Below are 24,575 nucleotides of genomic sequence, written 5' to 3'. Positions count from 1 at the left end.
TAGAAAAGAGGACATGAATATATAAAAAAGATTGTGAGATTTTTAAAGATAAGATTGCCTAAAAATTTTGCCTAATTCAGGGAGGGAATGTGTGATGTCTTTTCATAGACTGTCTTCATTGTCCTATAAGTAGTTTCTTCTTTAATTAGAGTTTTATTCTAGAACTCTTTTCTGACCACCATCTATGCTGAATTCATGGAAAACCTGATAAACACTAATGATTTTTCTGAAGCCAGGTCTTGTATAGATAAGATGAGGATAAAATGATGAATTGCCCCATCAGCAAAGAGACAATATGTTTAAATCATGTCTTAGTTATTAAAAAATATTACCTATAGATGAGGTGGCTTGGCACAAATGCACATTTAATGACTCAAAAACTTGAACACATTGTTGAAGATGACCTAAAGTAGTACAGCCCACAGTGGATCAAAACCAGGGCTACATAGCATGTCCCCAGAGCCCAGAGAGCCTCACCTCAGTGCTTTGTCCATCACACATATTGTAGAAGGACACTTGCAAGAATAGTTGTCATGAAACATTCCAAAGTTGTGGCCCATTTCATGTGCCATTGTCCCTGCAACTCTAAGAAGATTGTCACTGTGGTCCTAAAGGTATGAAAGAAGAAAAAGATTCTCTGATTTTCGAATGAAATTATACTTCACTCTACCCGCCATCTCTCTCTCTCTCTCTCTCTCTCACACACACACACACACACACACACACAGTGAGAGAGAGAGAGTACTAAATGGAACTGAATGCCCATCACAGCATATATGGTCTGCCCTTTGCTCTTTGAGTAGGTTCCTATAATGAAGGAAATTGTTCTAGTTTTCCTTCCAAGAAAGTTGGCAAATTTTCAACAACAATAAGAAATTAGAACTTTTTTTAAGTGATCTATCTCCCTTACCTTTGGCTTGCCTTTTAGAAGTCTATGATGCATTTGGCCATTACGGATCTAAAATTGTTCGTCAGCCTAGCACTTTAGCTCTATTTGAATCTTTCTCAATTCCATAATTGCCAAGAGTAGACATCAGTCAATTAAATACTTGCCCATTGCATGAAATCCAGCCTATGGCCAACTTGATCACCAGATTGTTTCTGGTTTGAGGTCCTTGGACTCAGCTCCAAGCTTGCAGATAAATTAGAGCCTGCAGCTGTAAATTATCCAGGAGCAATAAAACAATGCAGGAGAATCATTGCAGGTTAAAATGTCCTATTGAGGAGATAAGAATCTGCCAGTAACATCCACCTACAGAAGTCTGATTCTCTTATCTACTTCATCTCAAAGAACTAAATGTAAAGTTTGATGAGGAACAGTACAAGAGTGGCAAACAAGGAACAGCTGTGTAAGTTGGGAAGTTGATACCTACACACTATATATTCTTTCATTCTTTTGAGATGAACATGGTAAAACCTCCTATATAGAAATATGGAGCTCTCCAAATGGGGAAAAATGCAAGCCAAAAAGCCTGAGAAAAATTAAAATGTGTTTAGAGGCCTATATGAAGTTCCTTTCAATTTATGTTTTCTTTCTTTAAATAATGGTTTTCCTAACTTAAATGATTTTTGCCCTCGAATGACCTCCATTCTGTCTTGCCCCACTCTAAATCCTACCTACCCTTTGAGGTCCATTTTTTTTTTTTTTTTTGAGACTGTGTCTTGCTCTTGTTGCCCAGACTGGATAGCAATGGTGCAATCTCTGCTCACTGCAACCTCCGCCTCCTGGGTTCAAGGAATTCTCTTGCCTCAGCCTTCTGAGTAGCTGTAATTACAGGCACCAGCCACTACGTCCAACTAATTTTTCTGTATTTTCAGTAGAGGCAGGGTTTAACCATGTTGGCCAGGCTGGTCTTGAACTCCTGACCTCAGGTGATCCACCTGCCTCGGCCTCCGAAAGTGCTGGGATTATAGGCTGAGGTCCATCTTAATGCAACTTTTCCTATGTTAATATTCATCAACAATCATATCTTATGAATTCCTAGGATGGTTTTCACTTCCATAAAGTAGCACTAAGCTACCTACTCTATGTTAGAATTATTGCTTTAGGTAGGCCAGTTTCTCTTCCAATTCTATGGCAAGCTATTTCAAGTTTGAAAATATGTATTTTACTTCTTCTGTACATCCATGAAGCCTATCACAAACCCAGACTCAAAAGATAGTAACTAAAAAATATGTTAATTCCATTTCTATCTAGGATGTAGAAAGCTGGAAAGAACATTATTCTTACACTAACAAAGACAAGGGAGATAGACAACTATAACTTCCCTTGAATCCACCAGTAAGTTGGGGTTACAGGACATCCAAAAAGCCTGTGAAAATACATTCAAAATGAAAGTAAAATCAAGCCTTTCTTAGACAAACAAAACTGAAAGAATTTACTGTATTATAAGGAATGTTTTTAGAAATTCCCTTGAAAGGAAAAAATATATACTAGATAGAAATTTGGATTTTTATAGAGAAGTAAAGAGTGCTAGAAATGCAATAAAGTGATGGTAAATATAAAACTTTTTTTTTAACTTCTATTTTAAGTTCACAGGTACAAGTGCAGGATTGTTACTTAGGTAAACTCTCATGGGGGTTTGTTGTACAAATGAAAACTATTTTAATTTTAAATTGCAATGAAAGATGGATATCTAAAACAAAATTAATAACAATGTATTGTGTATTTATGGTGATATAAAGTTAAACATACGATAACAATAGCACAATAGATGGGAAGAAAGAGTTAGAGGCACACTCTTAAAAAATCTCTACACTTTTCTGAACACCATTTATTAAATAGAGAATCCTTTCCCCATTGCTTGTTTTTGTCAGGTTTGTCAAAGATCAGATGGTTGTAGATGTGTGGTATTATTTCTGAGGCCTCTGTTCTCTTCCACTGATCTATATATCTGTTTTGGTACCAGTACCATGCTGATTTGGTTACTGTAGTCTTGCAGTATAGTGTGATGCCTCCAGCTTTGTTCTTTTTTCTTAGGATTGTCTTGGCTATGCAGGCTCTTTTTTGGTTCCATATGAAATTTAAAATAGTTTTTTTCCAATTCTGTGAAGAAAGTCAATTGTATGATGGGTATAGCACTGAATCTATAAATTACTTTGGGCAGTATGGCCATTTTCACGATATTGATTCTTCCTATCCACGAGCATGGAATATTTTTCCATTTGTTAGTGTTCTTTCTTACTTCCTTGAGCAGTGGTTTGTAGTTCTCCTTGAAGAGGTCCTTCATATCCCCTGTAGGTTGTATTCCTATGTATTTTATTCTGTTTGTAGTAATTGTGAATGGGAGTTCACTCATGATATGGCTCTCTGTTATTGGTGTATACAAATGCTTGTGATTTTTGCACATTGATTTTGTATCCTGAGACTGCTGGTGTTGCTTATCAGCTTAAGGATATTTTTGGCTGATATGATGGGGTTTTCTAATTATACAATCATGTCATCTGCAAACAGACACAATTTGACTTCCTCTCTTTCTATTTGAATACATTTATTTATTTCTCTTGCCTGATTGCCCTGGCCAGAACTTCCAATACTATGTTGAATAGGAGTGGTGAGAAAGGGCATCCTTGTCTTGTGCCAGTTTTCAAAAGGAATGCTTCTAGCTTTTGCCCATTAAGTATATTGGCTGTCACTTTATCATAAATAGCTTTTTATTTTGAGATATGTTCCTTCAATACCTAGTTTACTGAGAGTTTGTAGCTAAAAACTTCATGGTAAACAATATATTAAAAAGATAATGCATTAACACTATGTTGAGTTTACCCTGGAATGCAAAATTAGTTCAACATTTGAAATTCAATCAATGTCAACCATGTCAACAGACTAAAGGAAAAAAACTATCATGATCTTCTCTATAGATTTTTTAAAAAGCATTTGGTAAATGTAAATCATAGAACCAACAGTTTATCATCATACAGACCTGAACAACGCCAACAGAATGATAAGGAGAACACATTGTAGACATAAACGCAAGACCCACAGTCATTCCAGCAAGTTCTGTTGCTCTGCGAGAAAGGAATAAATTGATACAACAAATTATAATGCTAAGCTCTATTTTTATAGACAATGCATCCAAAACCCTAAATGGTTAGCAGAAAAACTCACTGTGAACCATCACTCTCATATTTTTCTTCAGTTTTTGAATATGCATAAGGCATTTTTCTATAGAATGGCTTTTGTGTCACTTAAAATCCAAACACCTAGATAGAATTATGTTGAATATTTTCTATCATTTCTGATTATATAACACTTTTCATTGTGAAATGTACCCCTTGTGAAGAAAAAGAAAGGCTATTTTTGGTCCTAATAAACATCTCTCTATATATACCTCGTTTTGATATTAGCAGTACCACACAGGCTTTGTTTTTATTTATATTTTACTCATATTTTTATATCATGTACTTTTGTTTTACATTAGCTACTGTTTTAGCTACAGTAGGTTTAGGGATTGGGCCCATTTTGAAAGCATTTGTATTAGTGATCATTTATATTATTCAAATAATTTTTATACTAGAGAGGGGTTTGAATCATTTGCACTTATACTTTCGTAGATAACACGTTTTTTCTTTCGTAATTTTAATTTTGTTTTTTTGTTCCATTTTATTTTTCCATAAACCTTCAACAATTTCATACTCTTTCCTTTTACTTTTTTTTTTTTTTTTTTTTTTTTGCTATCTGTACAAGATCCTGGCCCTTAATTATCTCTAGAAATTTGCCAAATTGCATCAAGTTTTTAATTTCCTTAGTAGATGCATTTACATGGGAAATTGAACCTGTATTTTCCCATAAAACAATATTAAAAATAGAGTTTCGATTCTGCTGTGTAAAATGAGAAAATTAGAAAACGTTCTAATTTTTCATTTCCTGCAGATTGTATCTATTAATCTAATTTCAGATATTTATTTTGAAAATATATTTTACATTATGCATACTTAAATGGTTTACGATACCTGTAATCTCTTAAAATTATATCACAAATTTATTTATACTTCATTCTACATTTTCGTGGTTTCAGTTCTCCCCACTTGCTCATTTGCAAAAAATAACATTTCCTTCATTTTGGAGTTATATATTTTGGTTTATCTTTTAAGTGAACAGAGTATATTCGGACTCTAATTTTTTTAACCTACTTATACCTAAGTATAGGTCTCTTTTGTTAATTTGTTTGGTAAATGGTAAGACATTAATTGTGTAACTGGAAGAACAACTATTTCCTTTCATCATATCTTTTATTATTCTGATCTCTTCAAGGAATCTATTCTTGACATTGTATCGTCATTTATTTTTACTTATACATTTATCTTCTCATCTATTGTTTTTAAGCTTCCACATTATTACTTACAGTGATGGAGTATTCAGCAATTTGTCTGGCTCCCTTATTACTTACCAGCTATGAGACCTTGGAAAATCACTAAACCCCTCCACAAAGAATGGGCTCTTGAGTCTAAAACTCACCTTTCCAAATTAAGAAATTGTGTCGGCTAATTCCCAAAGGTGACCCACCCACCCCCCAACCAATGAACCAGGCTTGCAGTATTTTCAGCCTGAGTAGTGCCTTCCCCTTGAATCTGGATTGGCCCTACAACTTACCCTTGATTAAGATAATATACCAGTAGTGACACCCTGTGACTTTTGTAGTTAGGTCATAAAAAACCTTGATGCATTATCTTGTGCCTCTTGAAATGCTTATTCTGAGAAAAGCTAGACACCTAGTAAGAAGTCCACCTACTCTAAGATAGCCATATTGAAGGAAGCTCAAGTTAGGCACATGAAAGGGGATGTAGACAGAAACATGACCAACCAGACTCACTGTTCCAGCCAAATGAGCCCACACGCCAGTTACGTAAGTGAAGAAGCCTTATTTCAAGCCCGGAAATTCAAGCTCCTTTGTTATGCAGTTAACAGATGACCAGCACAGAAATATTAACTAATTCTGGCAGGACACAGTTCACTGATTTCCCATGAAATTCATGGTTTTCTTAGGTAATAGACTCTCCAGTAACTTCAAGTCAATGCTTACTGCTTCCTTCTATCTGATTTCAACTAAATATTATTCAGCTACCCAGCAGCATTTTCTTGACTGTTTTGAGGCACATGCTCCAGTCTCATATAATTTACAGCCATTAGATTTATTTCCTCTATTGTTCTTAACGGGTAATTTCAGTAGGAAATAAATTAGTGAAGATGTGGAGTTAGAATATAATACTTAATTTTTCTAATAATATCTTGGAGGTTTCTTCTAACTTGAGCCTAAAGCCAATCAGTTCTTTTTTTAAACACTGAATCAAAAAGTCTCTTTCCATTATATAAACTTGTCTTTTCTTCTGGTATACCCAATAAAAACAAACTTTTTATGAATTATTGCTAAATTATTGACCCTCTCTTTTTTTGAAAAAATACTTGGATCCAAAATAAGAACATATTTGACATATAATCCAAGTAAGTGCTCTATAAATGTCTACTCCCCTATGTGCACCCCTCACTTTGCCAAGGCTCAGAAAAGCATCCACTAAATACCACATAGTGTGCAATGGGGGAAAATCTGTACATACGTGATTAACTGAGCAATATCATGACGCCTTCTTCTTGAGAGAACACTTCCCCTCCATTTAGAAAAATTTTCCAAGGTGAAGCTTGCATTTGGGGTTATCTTTATCTTATCCTTGTCAGTCCAGATTTCCATACCAACTAAGGCCACATGAGTATTGAGCTTTTTATACAGCTGTCCAAAGAAAATAAATGGCAAAGCAATTAATTATAATGGTGATATCATTTTAAACATTTTCAATATATTTTGTATTTTTAAACATTCATCACAGCAGTATAAAAACCTTATTTCCAAGCATATTTGTGAAACAGAATGTATTGACTATTTTGTAGACACTAAAATTCCCATTCAAAACAAAAGATAGATACACTAAGATAGTTTAGGTCTGTAAACTTCTCTTTTGGGTGGTGTGGGTGGGGGTGGTAGTGGGGAGAAAAGGCCCTGCTAAGACAATATATTCCTGTTTGTGCTCTTAAGAAATACTATAATTTTGTGTCAGTGGCTCATTACTATGGCTTCAATTGCCTATGTTTTTCAGTGCTCTCAGAGTGAGAATATTTCAGAATTGGCAAAGTTGGCTCGGTGCTGGTTTAGGCATTAAAGTAACAAGATATGATGAAATGTTGTACATCGATGCATTTACAATAAGCTAAGTAGTTGCTACAATTTGAATGTTTGTGTCCCCAAAATTCATGTGTTGAAATCCTAACTCCCAAGGTGATGGTGTTAGGAGGTGGGGCCTTTGGGAGGTGATTAGGTCACGGGAGTGGAGCCCTCGTGAATGAGATTAGTGCCCTTAAAAAAGAGATCCCCAGAGAATTGCTTTGTCCTTTCCACCATATAAAGGCACAGTGGGAAAGCAGCTGTCTCCAAGCCAGGAAGACAATCTTCACCAGAAACCAAATCTTGATGGAACTTGATTTGGACTTCCCAGCCCCCAGAACTGTGAGCAATAAATTGCTGTCATTTATGAGCCACCCATTTTATGTATTTTCAGAATGAGACAATGGTCCTCTAATCTTAAACATGGATTGAACCAAATAATCCACAATGCATATAGGATAAACTTTAGAAATAATGACTTAAACTTATGAAACAATATGCTTACTCTAAAGATAAAAGCTTAAATTACTACTATAGTTGCTAAAAGTGCACAGTGACAGACATTCTCAACAGCAACTTTCTGCTAAGAAACTTAAATATTTCTTTTTAAAAAAGGTAGTTTGGAAAACAAGAAAAGCATTAAGGAATGCAGTTACTGAAAATGAAGTTAAAATCCAGACATGTTATCATACTTCACTTGATTATTCCCTCAACTTCCTTGTTCCTTTCTTGCTTAATTTTACTCACCCAACAAAACTCCAATCCTGGTTAAAAGCAACTTGCCTCTACATCTCTCCTCCTTCTGCCCTTGAACACAGGGGAAAACACGTTGTTCTGATTGCTCTCACTTTAAAGCTGTGACAACTAAGCTCAAGTAGTCCTTAATACATTCCAGCAAAACTGCTGTATTTCCAAATTCCATTCACATGCAGTTTTCTGCACACATTTTTTATACTCCTCTTCTTAGTAATTCTAACATTGCCTTTAAATTTGACTTTCACAGTTGTCCTTGCTTCCACATTCACTGAGACTATAAGAGCAATCTGAAGAGAACGTCCACAAGCTCCCACCATTGGCCTGTCGCCTCACCTATTCTTGTCCGAACACCCTGCGCCTCCCCATCTGCTATGTAAATGAACAACCTCTGAGTCTAAGGCCAATTTCTCCATTCATGCCCTAAATCTCTTATTTCTCCCCCAATCAAGATTATTCCAACAATTCTTCTATCTTTCCTGCATTATCAATGTTTAGCCCTCCACAAATCATTCTCATCAACATAAAAAGGAAATGTATTACTTTTTTATTTCATATATATTGACTGTGGTAATCACTTCACTATGTATATGCATATCAAAATAAGTATATTACAGCATTATGTTGTACAACAACAAAAAAAATTATCTTTAGAGCATTTATAGGATACCACAAAGAGACTCATTCATTTCAAAATAAGTATGCCAACTACATAACCAACAAACAGAAAACTAAGAATTAGTATTTAAAGGTTGTAAAATCATTTTTTAAATATTTTGGAAATTAGATAACACAATCATGTCTAAAGAACATAGTCAGTTGTATGACTCAAATGGGTTTGGAAAACTGACAAATCTATATTCAAACCTCATGGCTATCCTTTTCTCACTTTGTGATCTTAGGTAAGTTACTTTGTTTCTGAGAATATGATTCCTTAGCTATGCATTAGGCTTTAGTAACATTTAGAATTGTTCTGGGGATTACATGAGATTTTATGAAATATGCTACTGTGACAGTGCTTGGCATTTTTTAAATTATTTTTTCCCCTCTGGAACAGCTTTCTGTTGGGATTTGGTCTTCAGCATTTTCTTAGTGGATTTTTGGAAAATACAATGCACCCATGTAGTCTTTCTGTCTTCTTATACCTGACAATAGTGTGGCAGGTAAATAAGAAAAGTGTTGGTTTGTGGTATTAATATTCATGTTCACCTATGTAGCAAAAGTTGTGGTCATCTTTTGGGAGCCAGTCAGCCACATTGGTCTCAAATGTCTTGACTTTGCTTCCATGCTTCATGTGTATTCATTGAAAAACCCAATGACATCTCCCAGCAAACTGTTTAAAACTGCAGGTAATAAAATATGTCTTACCATGTTGACATAATTAGCCATCTCAAACACCCTCTTTCTGATCTCATCTTGATTCTCATTGTACTTTTTAAACTAAAAGAAAAATTAAGAAAGAATATGGGCATTGATAAAAATGAATATACTTGGAAGGTTAAAAAGGCATCTTCTATTACTTATTATTGATTTTAATTAAAGATTAGTTATTAGAGTTAATTAAAAGTTAGAATCAAATTAATTCCTATTCATCTAGCTACATTAAAGCACTTTGGGAGTGAATATGATGTTTTCTCTTCTGAAGTAGTAGCTCAGTATAAAGCTCTAAAGAATTACTCCAAATGTATTTTCACTTAAATTCTATGGTTTTCTAAGCTGTGCAGAATTAACAGAAGGAATATCTCATTAATTTAAGAGATACGTATATGAACAATACATGAATTAAGCACAGTAAGTAAAGCCAAAGTTTTAGGGCCTGAGCTAATAGTTGACTTATATTTTCATAGACATGTGCATTTTAAATTTTGAAAACCCAGTATATGAAAATGCATTCTTACAGTAGAAGATAAACAGTGACTATCACCAAAGATTTGCCTTTTCAGAGGATTCCGTTCACTAAGCTTTCATTGTGACCAATTAAGCTTTTATACTGACTCCCTAATGAGAATAAATTTTAATTTACAAATGATTTAACTACTTAACAAAAGACAAAATGACAGAAGAATGTAATTGGAAACTAAGTCGGGTACTCTTAAGTCAATAAGAAAATAGTATTATAAGTGCCAACAATTTATGCATATCATATCAATTGCCCTGATCTCTCTGAAAAGAAGAAATCATATCAGCTTAATTATAAATGTCAAATTTCATAGTTTTAGAAAAACATGTAACCATAGCTCATATTCATGATTCTTTAAATCTCATCCAGATATTTAATGTCTCACATAATAAATATATGTGGATGGGAGTTTTGGAAGACAGCACATTTATCTCATATAATTACCTCACCATTATCCAGGACCAAATAATATTCTATGTATTTCTCATGTTCCTGAACCTTCCTGTCATTCAATTTCTGAAATATAAAGAGGAGAATTACTGATACGACATCGTTTCCCACAAAAGTTCTTCTATTATTTGACATCTGTAATTTTATAAGCGGTTGGTTGATATCTGGAGTAAAGGCAGACAATATCAGCATTTTAACACCAATTCAACAGGCAGGATTATCTACTGACAAGGCTCATAAATTTGGAGGTGAAGGGACACCAGCAATATTCTGGTCTGACTCCTTCATTTTACCAAGGGGTCTAAATTATGTTACTAATAGGGGAGCTAGAAATAAAACCAAAGTCTTTCTATGGTTTTGAACAGTAGACTTCTTCACCATCCTGAGACAAAGTAGAGAAAGTTTGACTTCAGCATCCTCCTAGTGTTTTTAGTTAGTTTGCTTTTTGTTTTCTTTGGTAGCCTTTAATCCATATCCTGGTGAAATACCTGCTCCCTTATCAATGGTGCAATGCAGAGACACCATTGTTTCTAGTCTACTTTGTTCTCTTCAGGCAGAGTTGAATTTCCTTCCCATGTTTCAAATTTACCAATGTTCTGTTCCTTTCTCCATCTCAAAAAAAAAAAAAAGTTACATAGTGGACTGTCTCATTGAAAAGGGACTGATAGATTATTCCTACTAAATAATAGCTCATCAAAGTTTATTAGATTGCATTTCTGGAAGTGCATGTCTTTTAATAGGTAACTAAAGTTCGATTACAAAGAACAAATTCCTGAAGATAGATTTTTAGGTATTATCTAATGAGACATGTACTTACTTCCTACCCTCCATGGGAACGACATATTTATTTGCACTTACAATACACTGAGAGTGCTCTGGGAACTGCAAATACGTAGTGAAATCAACATGGTCTCTCTGCTGATGGAGCTCACAAGAGACAAACATAAACATATCAGATCGTGGCCAGTACTATGTGGAGGATTAAAGTGGGCATGTGATATTGAGTTACTAGGTAGTTATTTCAGAATAGGTGAAATTCTCTAAAGAGCTGGCCCTCAAGCAGGTGTATTAAGGAAAATGAGAAGCCAGGCAAGAAAAGATAAATTGGAAGACAATTCCAGCAGGGAAAAAAAAAAATGAGTAAATAGACTCTAAGGTGAAATAGTATTGGCATATTTAGAGCATAGAAAAAAAAATGCTTGTATTTTTATAACATAATGGGGGAGGTCACCAAGAGATGGGGAGTAAAGAGTAGGAGGAGACCAGAGAGGTCGATGGGACCACAATCGTATAGGGGTTTGTGACCCATGGTCAGTTGTGTGGCTTTCATACTAAATGCAATGGGAAGACATCAGAGGGCTTTGAACAGAAAAAGGTTGTGATGCGACTTACAATAAAAATAGCACTGGATTGATTGTGTGGAGTGTGGATTCTGCTGAACTGGGATGGACAGGTCAGGCAGAGGCTGTTGTCATGGTTATTATGAGATGGTACCTTGGGGTAGTCAGAAAAGGGAGCAAAGTAAAAGATCTAAAATATATCGGAGACACTTGTTGAAGGATACCATATAAGGAGGGATGAAGAAAAAGGGAATCAAGGATAATTTCTAGATCCAAATTTGATCAAATGATGAGTGGTGGTGGTGTTAAGTAAAATGGGGAGAATAAGAAGAAGTAGGTTTTGTTTGTGGTTTAAAAATTGGTAGTTCTTTTGGGGGCATATTTTAGGTTTGTGGTATCAGATGTTTGAGTAGATATATTAAAAAGATAATTATAACAGTCTGGCCTTTAGGAGAGGGGCAGAGGCTAGAGATATACGTCTGATGGCCATTAGTGCACAGTTCCTATTTAAATAAGGCACAGGGCAGGGTGAGATTACCTAGGAAGAATGTATAGATAAAGAAAAAGAGCCAGGATTGAGCTATGTGAGGTTCTCTAATCTTTACCAGTCAATCAGAGCAAGGGTGACAGAAAGGAAATGAGAAGGAGTAGCACTCCTGAGATAGAGGAAAGCCAAAACGATAAAATGTCTCAAAAGCAAAGCTCTTTCCATGTAGTTACCAAGGAATGGAAACAGAGGGCTAAGAGGCCTGTACAAGCAAACCCAGGAGCTGATATTCACACCAACATATAGCTGAGAGTTTCACCAGCTTCTGGCCAATCAAAGGTGGCCAACTGTTCAAACCATGTTCAAATAAGGCAAACACCAAGCTGTAACCAGTGCAGCTGTTTCTATACCTTAATCCATTTTCTGTAGTCATTTTTCTGTCCATAAATCCTCTCGAACCATCGAGCAGCGTGGAGTTGCTCTCGACGTCTTCTGGTTCTGAGGGCTGCTGGATTCTCAAACCTTTCTTTGCTCAATTAAACTCCGTTAAATTGGTCTACAGTTTGTCCTTAACAGTCCTCATATTGTACATTAGATCTTTCAACTGCTTTACCCCGCACATCGGCTACTTGGTATCCTTAGACCTGTATCTCCCCATTTCCTGTCCCTACCTAGACCCTGGTAACCACTGTTTTATTCTCTACCTCTATATATTTGACACTCACCCCCCTCCCTTTTTTTAGATTCCTTTTCATTTTATTTTCTTTGCTGTGCAGAAGCTTTTTTGTTTGATATAGTCTCTTTTTTTACATTTTTACTTTTATAACCTTAGCTTTTCGATATGGTATTTAAGAAGTCATTGTCAAGGTTAATGTCAAACAGCTTTTCCCCTCTATTTTCTTCTAGGAGTTTTATGGTTTTAGGTATTACATTTAGGTTTCTTATTCATTTTGATTTTTAGTTATAAGAAAAGGGTTCAATTTCATAATTTTGCACGTGGATATCCAGTTTTCCCAGCACTATTTATCGAAGAGACTATCCTTTCCCCAGTGTGTCATTTTGGTGCCCTTGTTGAAAATTAATTGGCCATATATGTTTGGATTTATTTCTGAGCTTCTATTCTGACCCACTGGTCTAGGTGTCTGCTTTTATGCCATTACACTGGTTCGATTACTATATCTTTGTGATATAACTTTAAGTCAGGTAGTATGATGTCTTCTTTTTTCCTCAGAATTCCTTTGACTATTTGGGATATTTTGTGGTTCCATGCAAATTTTATGATTTTTTTCTTATTTCTGTAAATACTGTCATTGGGGTTTTTATAAGGACTGCGTTGAATTTGCTCATTGCTTTAGGTAGTATGAACATTTTAACAACATTCTTCTAATTCATGAGCATGGGATATTCATTTATTTGCGTTTTCTTCAATTTCCTTCATCAATGTTTTAAAGTCTTCGGTGTACAGGTCTTTCACCTCCTTAGTAAAATTTATTCCCAAGTATTATTTATGTTATAAATGGAATGGTGTTCTTGATTTCTTTTTTGGCTAGGTTGTTATTTGTGTATAGAAATGTCACAGATTTTGTATGTTGGTTTTATATCCTGCAACTTTATTGAATTTATTTATTAGTGTTAATGGTTTTTCAGTGGAGTCATTAGGGTTTTCTATAGGTAGAATCATTTCATCTGCAAATAGAGGTAATTTTACTTCTTCCTTTCCAAGTTGAATGTTTGCTTCCTTTTCTTTTCTAAATGCTCTTGATAGTACTTCTGGTACACGTTTAATAGAAGTGGCAAGAGTAGGCATCTTTGCCTGGTACCAGAAGAATGGCTTTCTATTTCTTCTTTCCAAGTGATTATGATGTTATCAGTGGCTTTCCATAAATGGCTTTTAATTTAAAAAATAAGGAGCAAGAAGAGTGGGCAGGTAAACCTTATTGCTTGGGCTGAGACATATTTTAGAGTTTCACATCATTCCAGCTTCAAATAAAATAATGCAAGTGTTCTTAAATTTTCATTATTGTTTAATCATCAACAACTGCATTGCACACTATCAACATTTGTGTGGTTGCTGAAAGCCTGTGATTATGTGCATTCAACCACACGTTTCTTATCAAAACTCGAATTCCATCTAAGCCAAGGACAAAAGTTATGTATTAAACGAATTTCAGAAGAAGGCCCACATATTTGAGTGAGCACTTACTTCTATGAAGAAAGAAGAATATAAGAATGACAAAATCTCTGAAATGTAACTGGCATGTAAAAAAGTTTTCTGATTATAAACTGTCAACTTTGATTTGGTTTTGGAAAAACATGTTCCTAGCTGCTATAGAATGTTTACAAATATCTTAAATCAAGATAATTTGTAGCATTGTATGGGAATAAAATAAGGTATATTTGACTGCTAAAAAATAAAAATAAATAAATAAATGGCCTTTATGAAGTTGAGGAACTTTTCTTCTATGCCTAAACTCTCAAATCAAGAACCATTAACTCCACACCATTATTTAACCACCTAAACTTTTAATCAAGAAAGCATGTTGAACTTTGTTTAATGCCTTTTCACCAATTGATATGATCATGTATTTTTTGTCGTTCAGTCTGTTGATATGATTGATATATTACATTGATCAATTCGTGTATGTTAAGTCAGTATGCCAAGGATAAATCCCATTTGATTATGATGTATGATCTTTTGGATGTGTTGTTGAATTTGATTTGCTAATATTTTATTGAAAATTTTTACCTCAATGTTTGTCAGAATTATTGGCCTGTAGTTTTCCTTTCTTTGGTGTCTTTGTCTTGGGTTAGGTATAAAGGTAATGCTGGGCTTGTAACAAGTACTAAGCAGTACACCTTCCGTCTCTATTATTTTTTTTGAAAATTTTAAAAAGTATTGGTAATAATTCTTCTTTGAATGTTTGATACTTTTCAGCTCTAGAGCCATGTAGTCCTAGGCTTTCCTTGTTGAAAGATTTTTAATTACTATTTCAATCTTTTTGTTATTGGTCTGTTCAGGCTTTCTACTTCTTTCTGATTCAACTCTTATAGGTTGTATTTTTCTAGGAATTCATCTATTTTCTCTAGGCTATCAAATTTATTGACAAATAGTTTTTCATATTAGTACTTTAAGATCTTTTTTTTCATTTCTGAGACATCTTTTGTAATATCTCCACTTTGATTTCTGATTTTATATATTTGAGTTTTTCTCTTAGTCTAAGAGTTTGTCTATTTTGTTACCATTTGCATGGAATATGTTCTTCCATCTTTTTCTTTCAGCCTATGCATGTCTTTAAAGCTTAAAAGTGTATCTTGGAGGCAGCATATAGTCAGATCTTGTTTCTTCAGCCATTCAGCCACTCTTTATCTTTTGATTGGAAAATTTAATCCATCTACATTCCAAGTAATTATTTATAGGTAAGGATCCACTGCCATTTTGTTTTATAGTTTTTTTTTTTCATTTCTTCCTCCGTTGTTTATTTTTGTGATTTGGTCATTGTTCTGTAGTGCTGCATTTTTATACTTTTCTCTTTATCATTGGTATCTGCTATAGTTTTTTTTTTGTATTTACCATGAGGTTTACATAAAACATCTTATAGTTGTAATGGAGTATCTTACACCAATAACAACTTAACTTCAGTCGTGTATAAAAACTCTAGGCTTTTATCTTCCCCCTGACAATTTATACTTTTAATGTCACAATATACATATTTATATTATATATTTCTTAACAAATTATTATGGGTATCATTATTTTTGACTCATTTGGTTTTTAAGTTTCATACTAGAGATATATGTGATCTACAGAGCACTTAACAGTATTGGAGTATTCTGGGTTTGACTATACATTTACCTTTACCACTGAACTTGCTGGTAGAATTTAAACCTACAGAAAATTAAACTGACTAGAACTTTTATTTAGACCAAATTATGCCCTGTGCTCACAGACTCTGAGAGCATTTAAAAGAAATGATGGGATTTGAAATAAATCTTGGAAATAAAAGTAGTATCAACAAGGAAATAAAAGTAATGTCAACAAAGATATTTTGATATATCCTTTACAGTCTAAAACACAAAACTATATTCATTTTTCTCATATGACTAGAAGCAGAATTCCACACATAAAATAATATTTTAAGTTCCTGTAGCCAGATTCTATGTCTATTTTGCTCATTTCTATCTCCCCAGCACCTGTGACAGCACTTTAAGAGCGATTTGCTGAATGAATTTATGATGACAGCAAGATGTTTGATTTCAAACTAATAATAATCACTTCATAGCTTTTTGGCTAAAATCAAGAGCAAATTAATAATAATACTTTATATCTTTGTGGTTTATTATAGGCTACAGGGAATACTGTGACAGGTTCCTGCTTCTAGAGGGCAGTTATATTTTACACTTATTTTTAACCTTTGTACATTGCTGAAAATAGTAGTTGATTCCAGCTGAGCACGGTGGCTCACGCCTGTAATCCCAGCACTTTGGGAGGCTGAGCCAGGTGGATCACCTGAGGTCGGGAGTTGGAGACCAGCCTGACCAACATGGTGAAACCCCATCTCAAAAAAAAAAAAATAGTTGATTCCTAAGTACTTGTTAAATGAATCATTAATGTCTAGCAATATTTAAGAATTAGTGTCTCTATAACTTACTAATTTCAAAAATGACTATAGTTTCAGTAAATTGCACTGCTGATTCTGGAAACCAGGGCAGAGTACATGAGAGCATTTCAAATAAAAAATAAAAAGTTATACATACTACTAGCCTGGTGGCAGGTAGGACAATGTTCTGCAAATCATGGGCCCACAACACACCATCCATTCCACAGGTGCCGTCATAATTCTTTTCATTAGGGTCATACTTGAAGAGTGCATGTTCCTGTCCATCCCGATGTATGGGGCTTAAAGGTTCAATAAAGTATCTTTGATTCCCCTGACTGAAGTAGCCCCTGAAAAAACATTAGAGTTCTGGCTGCTTAAGTTCATACAGATTTATAAGATCCAAAAGAGGACCTTTAAAATTCCTAGTCAATGTCAAAAACGATTTAAGCTCATGGCAAAAAAATACAGTAAAACTTAAAGCTGAAGATACCTTGGAGATTATCTAAATTTATTTTCTACAAGGAAATAAGACATATTAGGGAGAAGTGACTGCTGCAGTGTCGTGCGACCAACCATATCAGTTCTGGCACTAGAATGAGTATTTCCTGACACTTGGTCCAGCATTCTTCCAATTTTAATGCTATACTTGTTCTAAAGGTACACTTATAATGAAAAGGATTTTAGAGTTTTATAGATAAGTGTTAAAATACTGGCTTTATAAGTCATTCACTGTGATACATTGGGAAAATTCTTTAAACTCACAAGCCCCAGGTTCTCCACATTTATTTGTCATGATACCTGCCTAGTATAGTGATAGTAAAGATTGAACGTGAGAATGTGTAAAGCACATGACAAATAAATATTATCAATTTCTTCTCAATTTTCTCTGCTAAAGCCTTGAACCAGGATTCATTCAACCAATATTCATTGAGTACCCATTATTCATTAGGCATTGGACTAAGGGTAGACAGCAAAAATAAAGACATGGCCTCTTTTCTTATGGAGCTTATGTTCAAATGAGGAAGATGAATGTGTATCAAATAATCACAGAATATATATAATTATATAGTAAGTACTTACATATAATTATAATAATTGATGTGAAGAAAAAGTACAAGAGAATATAATAGACTGAATTAAGTGTACATAAAATTAGATAATGGCAAGAGTGGATATGAGAAGACAAATTATGTGGTTTATCGCAATAGTCTGCATAAGGAATCATGGTAGATGGACTAGGATACTGCAGTAGAGACAGAATGAACAATTTCAGAAAGTGTTTAGAAGATAGAATTAATAAGACTTGATAAGGGATTGAAAATGCAGGGCTGAGGGGCAAGCAGACCTCAAGGAATTTAGGTTTCTGAATTGGGCAAGTGATTATTTGATTATACCATTAATTAAAATACAGAACATGGAAACCATACCAGATTCAAGAGACAATCATTAGTTTGGTTTAAGGCACACGGATATTGAGGTTTCTTTAAGATATCCAACTGAAAATACGAAAAAGAAAATTAGATAATCAAGTCTGGACATCAGAAGAGCCACCTTACTACAGACAGATGCATAGTATATCATTAACAGACAGAATGGGATGTCATGGTCATGGATAAGGCAATCTAGAGAGAGAAAGAGCGAGAGCTTAAAGTGGGGAGAGAGTCTGGGGGTGGTGGCTCACGCCTCTAATTCCAGCACTTTGGGAGGCTGAGGTGGGCGGACCACTTGAGGTCAGGAGTTCAAGACCAACCTGGCCAATATGGTGAAATTCTGTCTATATTAAAAATGCAAAACCTAGCCAGGTGTGGTGGTGGGCATCTGTAATCCCAGCTACTCGAGAGGCTGAGGTAGGAGAATCACTTGAACCCAGGAGACTGAGATTGCAGTGAGCTGAAATCGCACCACTATACTCCAGCCTGGTGACAGAGCAAGACTCCATCTAAATTAATGAGTAAAATAAAGTGAAGAGTGAGAAGAGAGAGCAGTTCCCATTACCTAAAGATTCTGACTCCAGAACTGGGACTCAAAATCCTGTATTTTAAAAATAAGCTAACAAAAATATATTTGAAAGCAATTCGGATATGTAATTTACAAGCCACTATCAAGAGAAGTGGTGTTTCTTCAAATTTCAAAATTTTATGGCCCTTATGATTTATATTCAACTATATAAAAATTAATGATATTTGGGATTCATCTGGTTGGTTAGATATATACATAAATACCACAATCACAGGTGCATGCAAAACATTCCTCAAGTCTTACCTTAGACCCCTACATGTGCTGATGCTAGCGTCAGAAACCTTTTCATTAATGATATGTCCTTGATAATAACAATCATCCTAAAGGAAAAGGGGTTTTGTAAAGAGAAGTACATGTGAATTTTAGTGCCACTGTTAAAGCCACATTTGAAATCTTGAAACAGGATTTTAAATGCTTTCAAACAATATTCTGCTGTACAACAGTAAACTAAGATGTTTAAAACATAATTAAAATATTTCATATAAGTTAAAATTGTTAATGTCAGTTAATGATCCCAAAATGTTTACAAGGTATTAACTGTCAATGTGACTAAGTCGGATGAATGTCAATAATATTTAGATGGAATAAACTTGGATATGTCAGTTTAAAACCTGAGCTCCTAAAACACTGGGCACTCATTTTTCCTTTTGGCCAATTTCTGATTAACTTTTTTCTAGCAAAAATCTACAAGCTTTCTTCCAAAGGATGGGTTATTCAGATTGGGCTTTTGTTTTTACTTTCTTGATTTATCTGAAGTGTACCATCAGATTAGCTGGATCAGCACATTTCTTGCCTGCATTTGGAGCAAAATGCCCTTCTTAACATTTTCCCGTGTGGGTGTTCCATGAAGGACCTTTCTAGTTTGGGGCAGATGAGGTGTTGGCCTATGTAAACTCTGATATTATTGCTACAGAGAACAATGCTTGAAGGGCTTCCCATGGAAAAGAGCTCAGAAAAAGAGGTAATGGTGCATGACCCTTCACATGGCTACACACTGTCATCTGCTCAGTCTGAGAAAAGGTGGGCTATGAATAGCAGTCAAGAAAAATTGTTTAAGAAAAACAATTCTGCAACTGCCATTGAGGAAATAGTCTTGGCTGAAAAGACCACAAATCCAGAGAAATGACAGAAATTGATTGAAAGCACCAGAGTTATGTAACTCTTCACTCTCAAGAAAATAACATGCTCTGGCTGGGCGCGGTGGCTCACGCTTGTAATCCCAGCACTTTGGGAGGCCAAGGCGGGCGGATCACGAGGTCAGGAGATCGAGACCACGGTGAAACCCCATCTCTACTAAAAATATAAAAAATTAGCTGGGCATGGTGGCGGGCGCCTGTAATCCCAGCTACTCGGAGAGGCTGAGGCAGGCGAATGGCGTGAACCCGGGAGGCGGAGCTTGCAGTGAGCTGAGATCACGCCACTGCTGCACTCCAGCACTCCAGCCTGGGTGACACAGCGAGACTCCCGTCTCAAAAAAAAGAAAAAGAAAAAAAAGAAAATAACATGCTCCTTCTACCCACCTTTCTACCGGAGTCCTTAAAGGCTGGAAAAACTTACCAGAGTTGCCAAGAAATTGTTTTGTTCTTGTTAAAATATAAAAAAAAGAAAAGTGGAAGATCAATTAGGTAATGGCTACTGCTGAAAAAAGCACTAATGTTATAAATGCAGTTTCACTTCTATTATTTGCCTAGCAAGGACACTGCCTTTAGGTCTGTGGGTAAAACCCCGATGAAGGAATTGAAGAGACTGTTATACCATAATTTGTGGGCTTGTGGTGATCTCCTTTCCAGTGGAATTATAATATATTTCTGTGTAGCCTGGTGCAAGGAGGTTCCTGGAGAAAGAAACACAAAAATGTTGTGGTTACTTGTGCTGATTGCTAAGTCCAATGAACTTCTCAAGTCATTTGAGAGCAAAAGCTGATGAGTCCAGGTCTGTGTGAGCCATAAGCAGCAACAGACTCAGCACAGTCTCCACAGGCTGCCTTGCTCTTGCTGAGGATAATATCACAGGTAAAGATACTTACTTGTTTTTTTTCAAATAAAGCACTGCAATTTTTCCATTAACTGTCATTTTATACTTTAATTCAGTTTCAAATTGTTCCTGCAAAAATATACAAACATTTACTTGTAATTAAAAACATATATTCATTTGACTATTATATTTCTATCTGTGTAGTCATTAGCGAGCAATATCTATTTTTTTAGCAGTATAATACCAAATGCTTGCCTCTTCCCCTTTTAACAGATCAAACAACTCCGGCAACTAAATAAACAAATTATCTGAGAGCCTTTTATCCATCCATCCTTCCATCCATCCATCCCTGCATTTTACAAGTATTGTTTGAGTGAGTGCTGTTTCTTTGCAAGATACTGCTTGGTTTTGAAAATTCTACTCTAAGCAAGAAAAATTGGTACCTACTGGCCGGGCGCAGTGGCTCACGCTTGTAATCCCAGCACTTTGGGAGGCCGAGGCGGGTGGATCACGAGGTCAGGAGATCGAGACCACGGTGAAACCCTGTCTCTACTAAAAATACAAAAAAATTAGCCGGGCGTGGTGGCGGGCGCCTGTAGTCCCAGCTACTCAGAGAGGCTGAGGCAGGAGAATGGCGTGAACCCGGGAGGCGGAGCTTGCAGTGAGCTGAGATTGCACCACTGCACTCCAGCCTGGGCAACAGAGCAAGACTCCATCTCAAAAAAAAAAAAAGAAAAATTGGTACCTACTGTCAGAGAGCTTACAATCTTGTGAAAAGACAGACAATGAGGTGAGTTATGTGCATAATAATGGCTGTATATAGTAGGATGTCTAACGTCTTAAGGGCAGGAAAGGCTTTTTTGAGGAAGTAATGTTTAAGACGACACATAAATTACCCAGGTGAAGTGAGTAAGGGAAGTTAAATGATTAGAAGGAATAGTGTACACAGACACCTAAAAACTTCTATCACATCTCATGATTTTTGGTCTTGAGGTCTTCTCAAGACTAACTGGAACATAAACTATGATAAACATAACAGGAATATATACTGTAATGTGAGGAAGAACCATCAAGAAGAAACCACAGTCCCACGTATTTAGAAGGAAGAAATATTACCTCAGGCAAACCAGGTAAAAGGAAAATTATTTTAAACTTGGATATTGGTATATAAGGAGAGCTATTGAGGACTACACAGAATTATTTTAAAGATGTTTTGGGGTACTAAGTTCTGACTTTGGTCTATAAAACAGGGTTTTAGCTGTGGTTGCACTCAATATCTAAAAAGTTATTAGGAAGTGCCTTGTTATTGTCATTAAAGATATCTAGGCCGGGCGCGGTGGCTCACGCTTGTAATCCCAGCACTTTGGGAGGCCGAGGCGGGTGGATCACGAGGTCAGGAGATCGAGACCACGGTGAAACCCCGTCTCTACTAAAAATACAAAAAATTAGCTGGGCGTGGTGGCGGGCGCCTGTAGTCCCAGCTACTCGGAGAGGCTGAGGCGGGAGAATGGCGTGAACCTGGGAGGCGGAGCTTGCAGTGAGCCGAGATTGCGCCACTGCACTCCAGCCTGGGCAACAGAGCGAGACTCTGTCTCAAAAAAAAAAAAAAAAGATATCTAAATATGGTAGACCAAAGGTGATTGAGAAACACATATTATAGACTGAGTTCTGTTTCTTCTGCTGTGGTGCACCTAAGGTCAAGCCTCCCTTCTCTCCCTCCCCTTCTGGCCAGTATGGTATCTGAGCTCATAGAAAGACAATGCATGTTAGAGTCATCAAATCATAAGTACTGTGCTGGGATTTAGCCCTCTCCAAAGTCAATTGTTACGGTCCATACTTTGCTTAAATCCTCAGTGGTTGAGGTCTGCTCTGCTGTCAATAATCCCAGGCTATAAATATCCCCCAATGTGGGCCTAGATAAGTAGAGGTTGATGGACTCAGCTTATTTTCATGGACGACAGGAACTGGAAAGAGACAGGGCATTAAAAATAAAAGTTATGCAGAATAGTCATAACCTCTTATTGTTCAGGTTTAAGAAAGGCTAGCTAGAATGAAGCTATGAGAATGATACCAAATATGGTCTTCTACCAGAAATGGCCTTCCAGATATCTGCTTCCTGTTCAGCAATGGCTTTTTAGTAGATTTAGTTACTAAAAAAAGAATAAATGCTTTTGGAGTGGAGTTTTGGTCAACACTGGCATAAAGATGATGGATGGAAGGAAAGATCAAGGAAGAAAGCCAGGGCCTCTATGAAAGAGAGTACACTGGGTAATGTAATAATACTTTTGAAAGAGAGTTCCCTGGTGGAGAGCAAGGTTTGAGGATAAGAAGTGTGTTCTAGTTGTGTACTCTGTGGGTTCTGAAGTATGCGTCAAGAGAAGTAAGATGCACCTTGATTTGGAGAGCACTCACTAGAAGGAAATGATTTTGGTTTTACTAAGACTAGCTGGCCACAGAAACATATAGATCCAAATTTCCTCTAAAATAATGTCATGGGTCTGATTTAGTGGGTGGATTGGGAAAGCCACAGTCTTGGATGGTCCTGGGATGGAGCAAATCTGTAAGGTCTAGGTCATGTCAATGGGCACACGGGAAATATCAAGGGCAGCCATAGAAGGCACAGACAGGTTCTTAATTCTAGTAATACAACAGTTGTTCAAAACTTACAGTAAATTCATGAGCTCTAGAAACCCTGCTAAATCAGCTAATGGGCCTGAAAGAATTCTCAATCTGAGGGAAGAATTGTGCTGTAAGATATTTTCTTTTATGATATGGGCCAATACCTAGATGGTTTGGGCCTCTAAGAACATGTACAATCTGGATGCTGAATTCTATGAAGAACAGTTACTGTCTTTAGAATATAAGTTCCCAGCATTAGGGACTTTCACAGAGTATATGTTAAATATGTATCAATGGAGGTTCATGGGTAATATGCTCCAGTCATAAACATTTATTTATTTGTCCATGAGTTTACTTATTCATTTGGTCATTTATTTAACACATACTTATTTAGTCCTTATGTCATTCATATAAATACAATCGTGAATGTAATTATGAATAAAATATTCAAAGTTCTACCTTGTTCTTTATCCCGAGCCCCCAAAAATTATTTACACAGGATTATTTCAGTCTAGCTGAAATATTAAGCGATGTGGCATGTGTGATCAAGTCAGAAAGATGATGTCACAACCCTGGCATAGCTGACAGGTAAAGCCAGTGCCTCAGTTCTCTGGTTGTATAATAAAACAACACAGGGCACAGTTGTATAATGATAACTACAAAAGTCCTCCATCTGTTCACCGTCTTGGGAAGTGAAGCGCTTAATCTAGGGTGAGACCTATGAAGCTTTTATGGGATATACAGAGATCCCCTTGATAATAAGGGTGGTCAACTGCACTATGAATTTGGGATTGTTTCAAATAGTATTTGCTAATCAAGTCTTTGCACAGTGAGGACCCATAGTCTCAACATAGAAGCTACAAAGATAACTCCTAAGAACTTGGCTTATATCTGGAAGACAGTGTTCTTATTAGTCGTAAGGTGTGCCTGAGAGATTGTAGAAGAGTCTATGCCAATGGAAATCATATATTTGTTGTGTGGCAAACAAAGATGTCACTAGGTTCTTCAGTCTATGTTTGTAAAACAAGTATGATATGGCAGAACCCAAGAACACTAACAGGGCAGGATTGAGATACGAGGCATGCAGCAGCATTAGGAGTCTTAGATCAGTGGATAGGACAGAATCTGGAATCATGGAGAGATTGCTAGGGTTTAGTTCTGGACGTTCACAGGGTGATATCAAAAGTCACAGGACAGGATTGCCAGATAAAATTCAGGATGCCAATTAAATGTGAATCTCAGATAAACAGAGGATATTATTTGTTTATACATATAAACACA

The 24,575-nt window shown here is 36.0% G+C and overlaps 1 protein-coding gene across 11 annotated transcripts in view; it reads right to left on the bottom strand.

Moving 5' to 3' along the window:
• ADAM28 (ADAM metallopeptidase domain 28) overlaps positions 1–24,575 on the bottom strand; it is a 61,664-nt gene that overhangs the window by 24,306 nt on the left and 12,783 nt on the right. For all 11 annotated transcript variants that reach the window (XR_008660546.2, XM_055295712.2, XM_055295714.2 and 8 more), the window contains exons 3-11: positions 20,728–20,804; positions 20,457–20,535; positions 18,945–19,021; positions 16,840–17,029; positions 10,252–10,323; positions 9,276–9,347; positions 6,556–6,725; positions 3,924–4,008; positions 478–608 (exon numbers count right to left, since the gene is read on the bottom strand). Coding sequence is in view for 10 of the 11 variants with exons in the window: in XM_055295712.2 (XP_055151687.2) it covers positions 478–608; positions 3,924–4,008; positions 6,556–6,725; positions 9,276–9,347; positions 10,252–10,323; positions 16,840–17,029; positions 18,945–19,021; positions 20,457–20,535; positions 20,728–20,804 (953 nt within the window). In the remaining variant the exon portion in view is untranslated. The remainder of the gene's footprint in view (positions 1–477; positions 609–3,923; positions 4,009–6,555; positions 6,726–9,275; positions 9,348–10,251; positions 10,324–16,839; positions 17,030–18,944; positions 19,022–20,456; positions 20,536–20,727; positions 20,805–24,575) is intronic.

This window comes from Symphalangus syndactylus, chromosome 10, assembly GCF_028878055.3.
Source record: "Symphalangus syndactylus isolate Jambi chromosome 10, NHGRI_mSymSyn1-v2.1_pri, whole genome shotgun sequence".
NCBI classification, from domain to species: domain Eukaryota; kingdom Metazoa; phylum Chordata; class Mammalia; order Primates; family Hylobatidae; genus Symphalangus; species Symphalangus syndactylus.
Note: the sequence above shows the minus strand (reverse complement) of the source record. Positions and strands in the feature narration are given on the sequence as shown.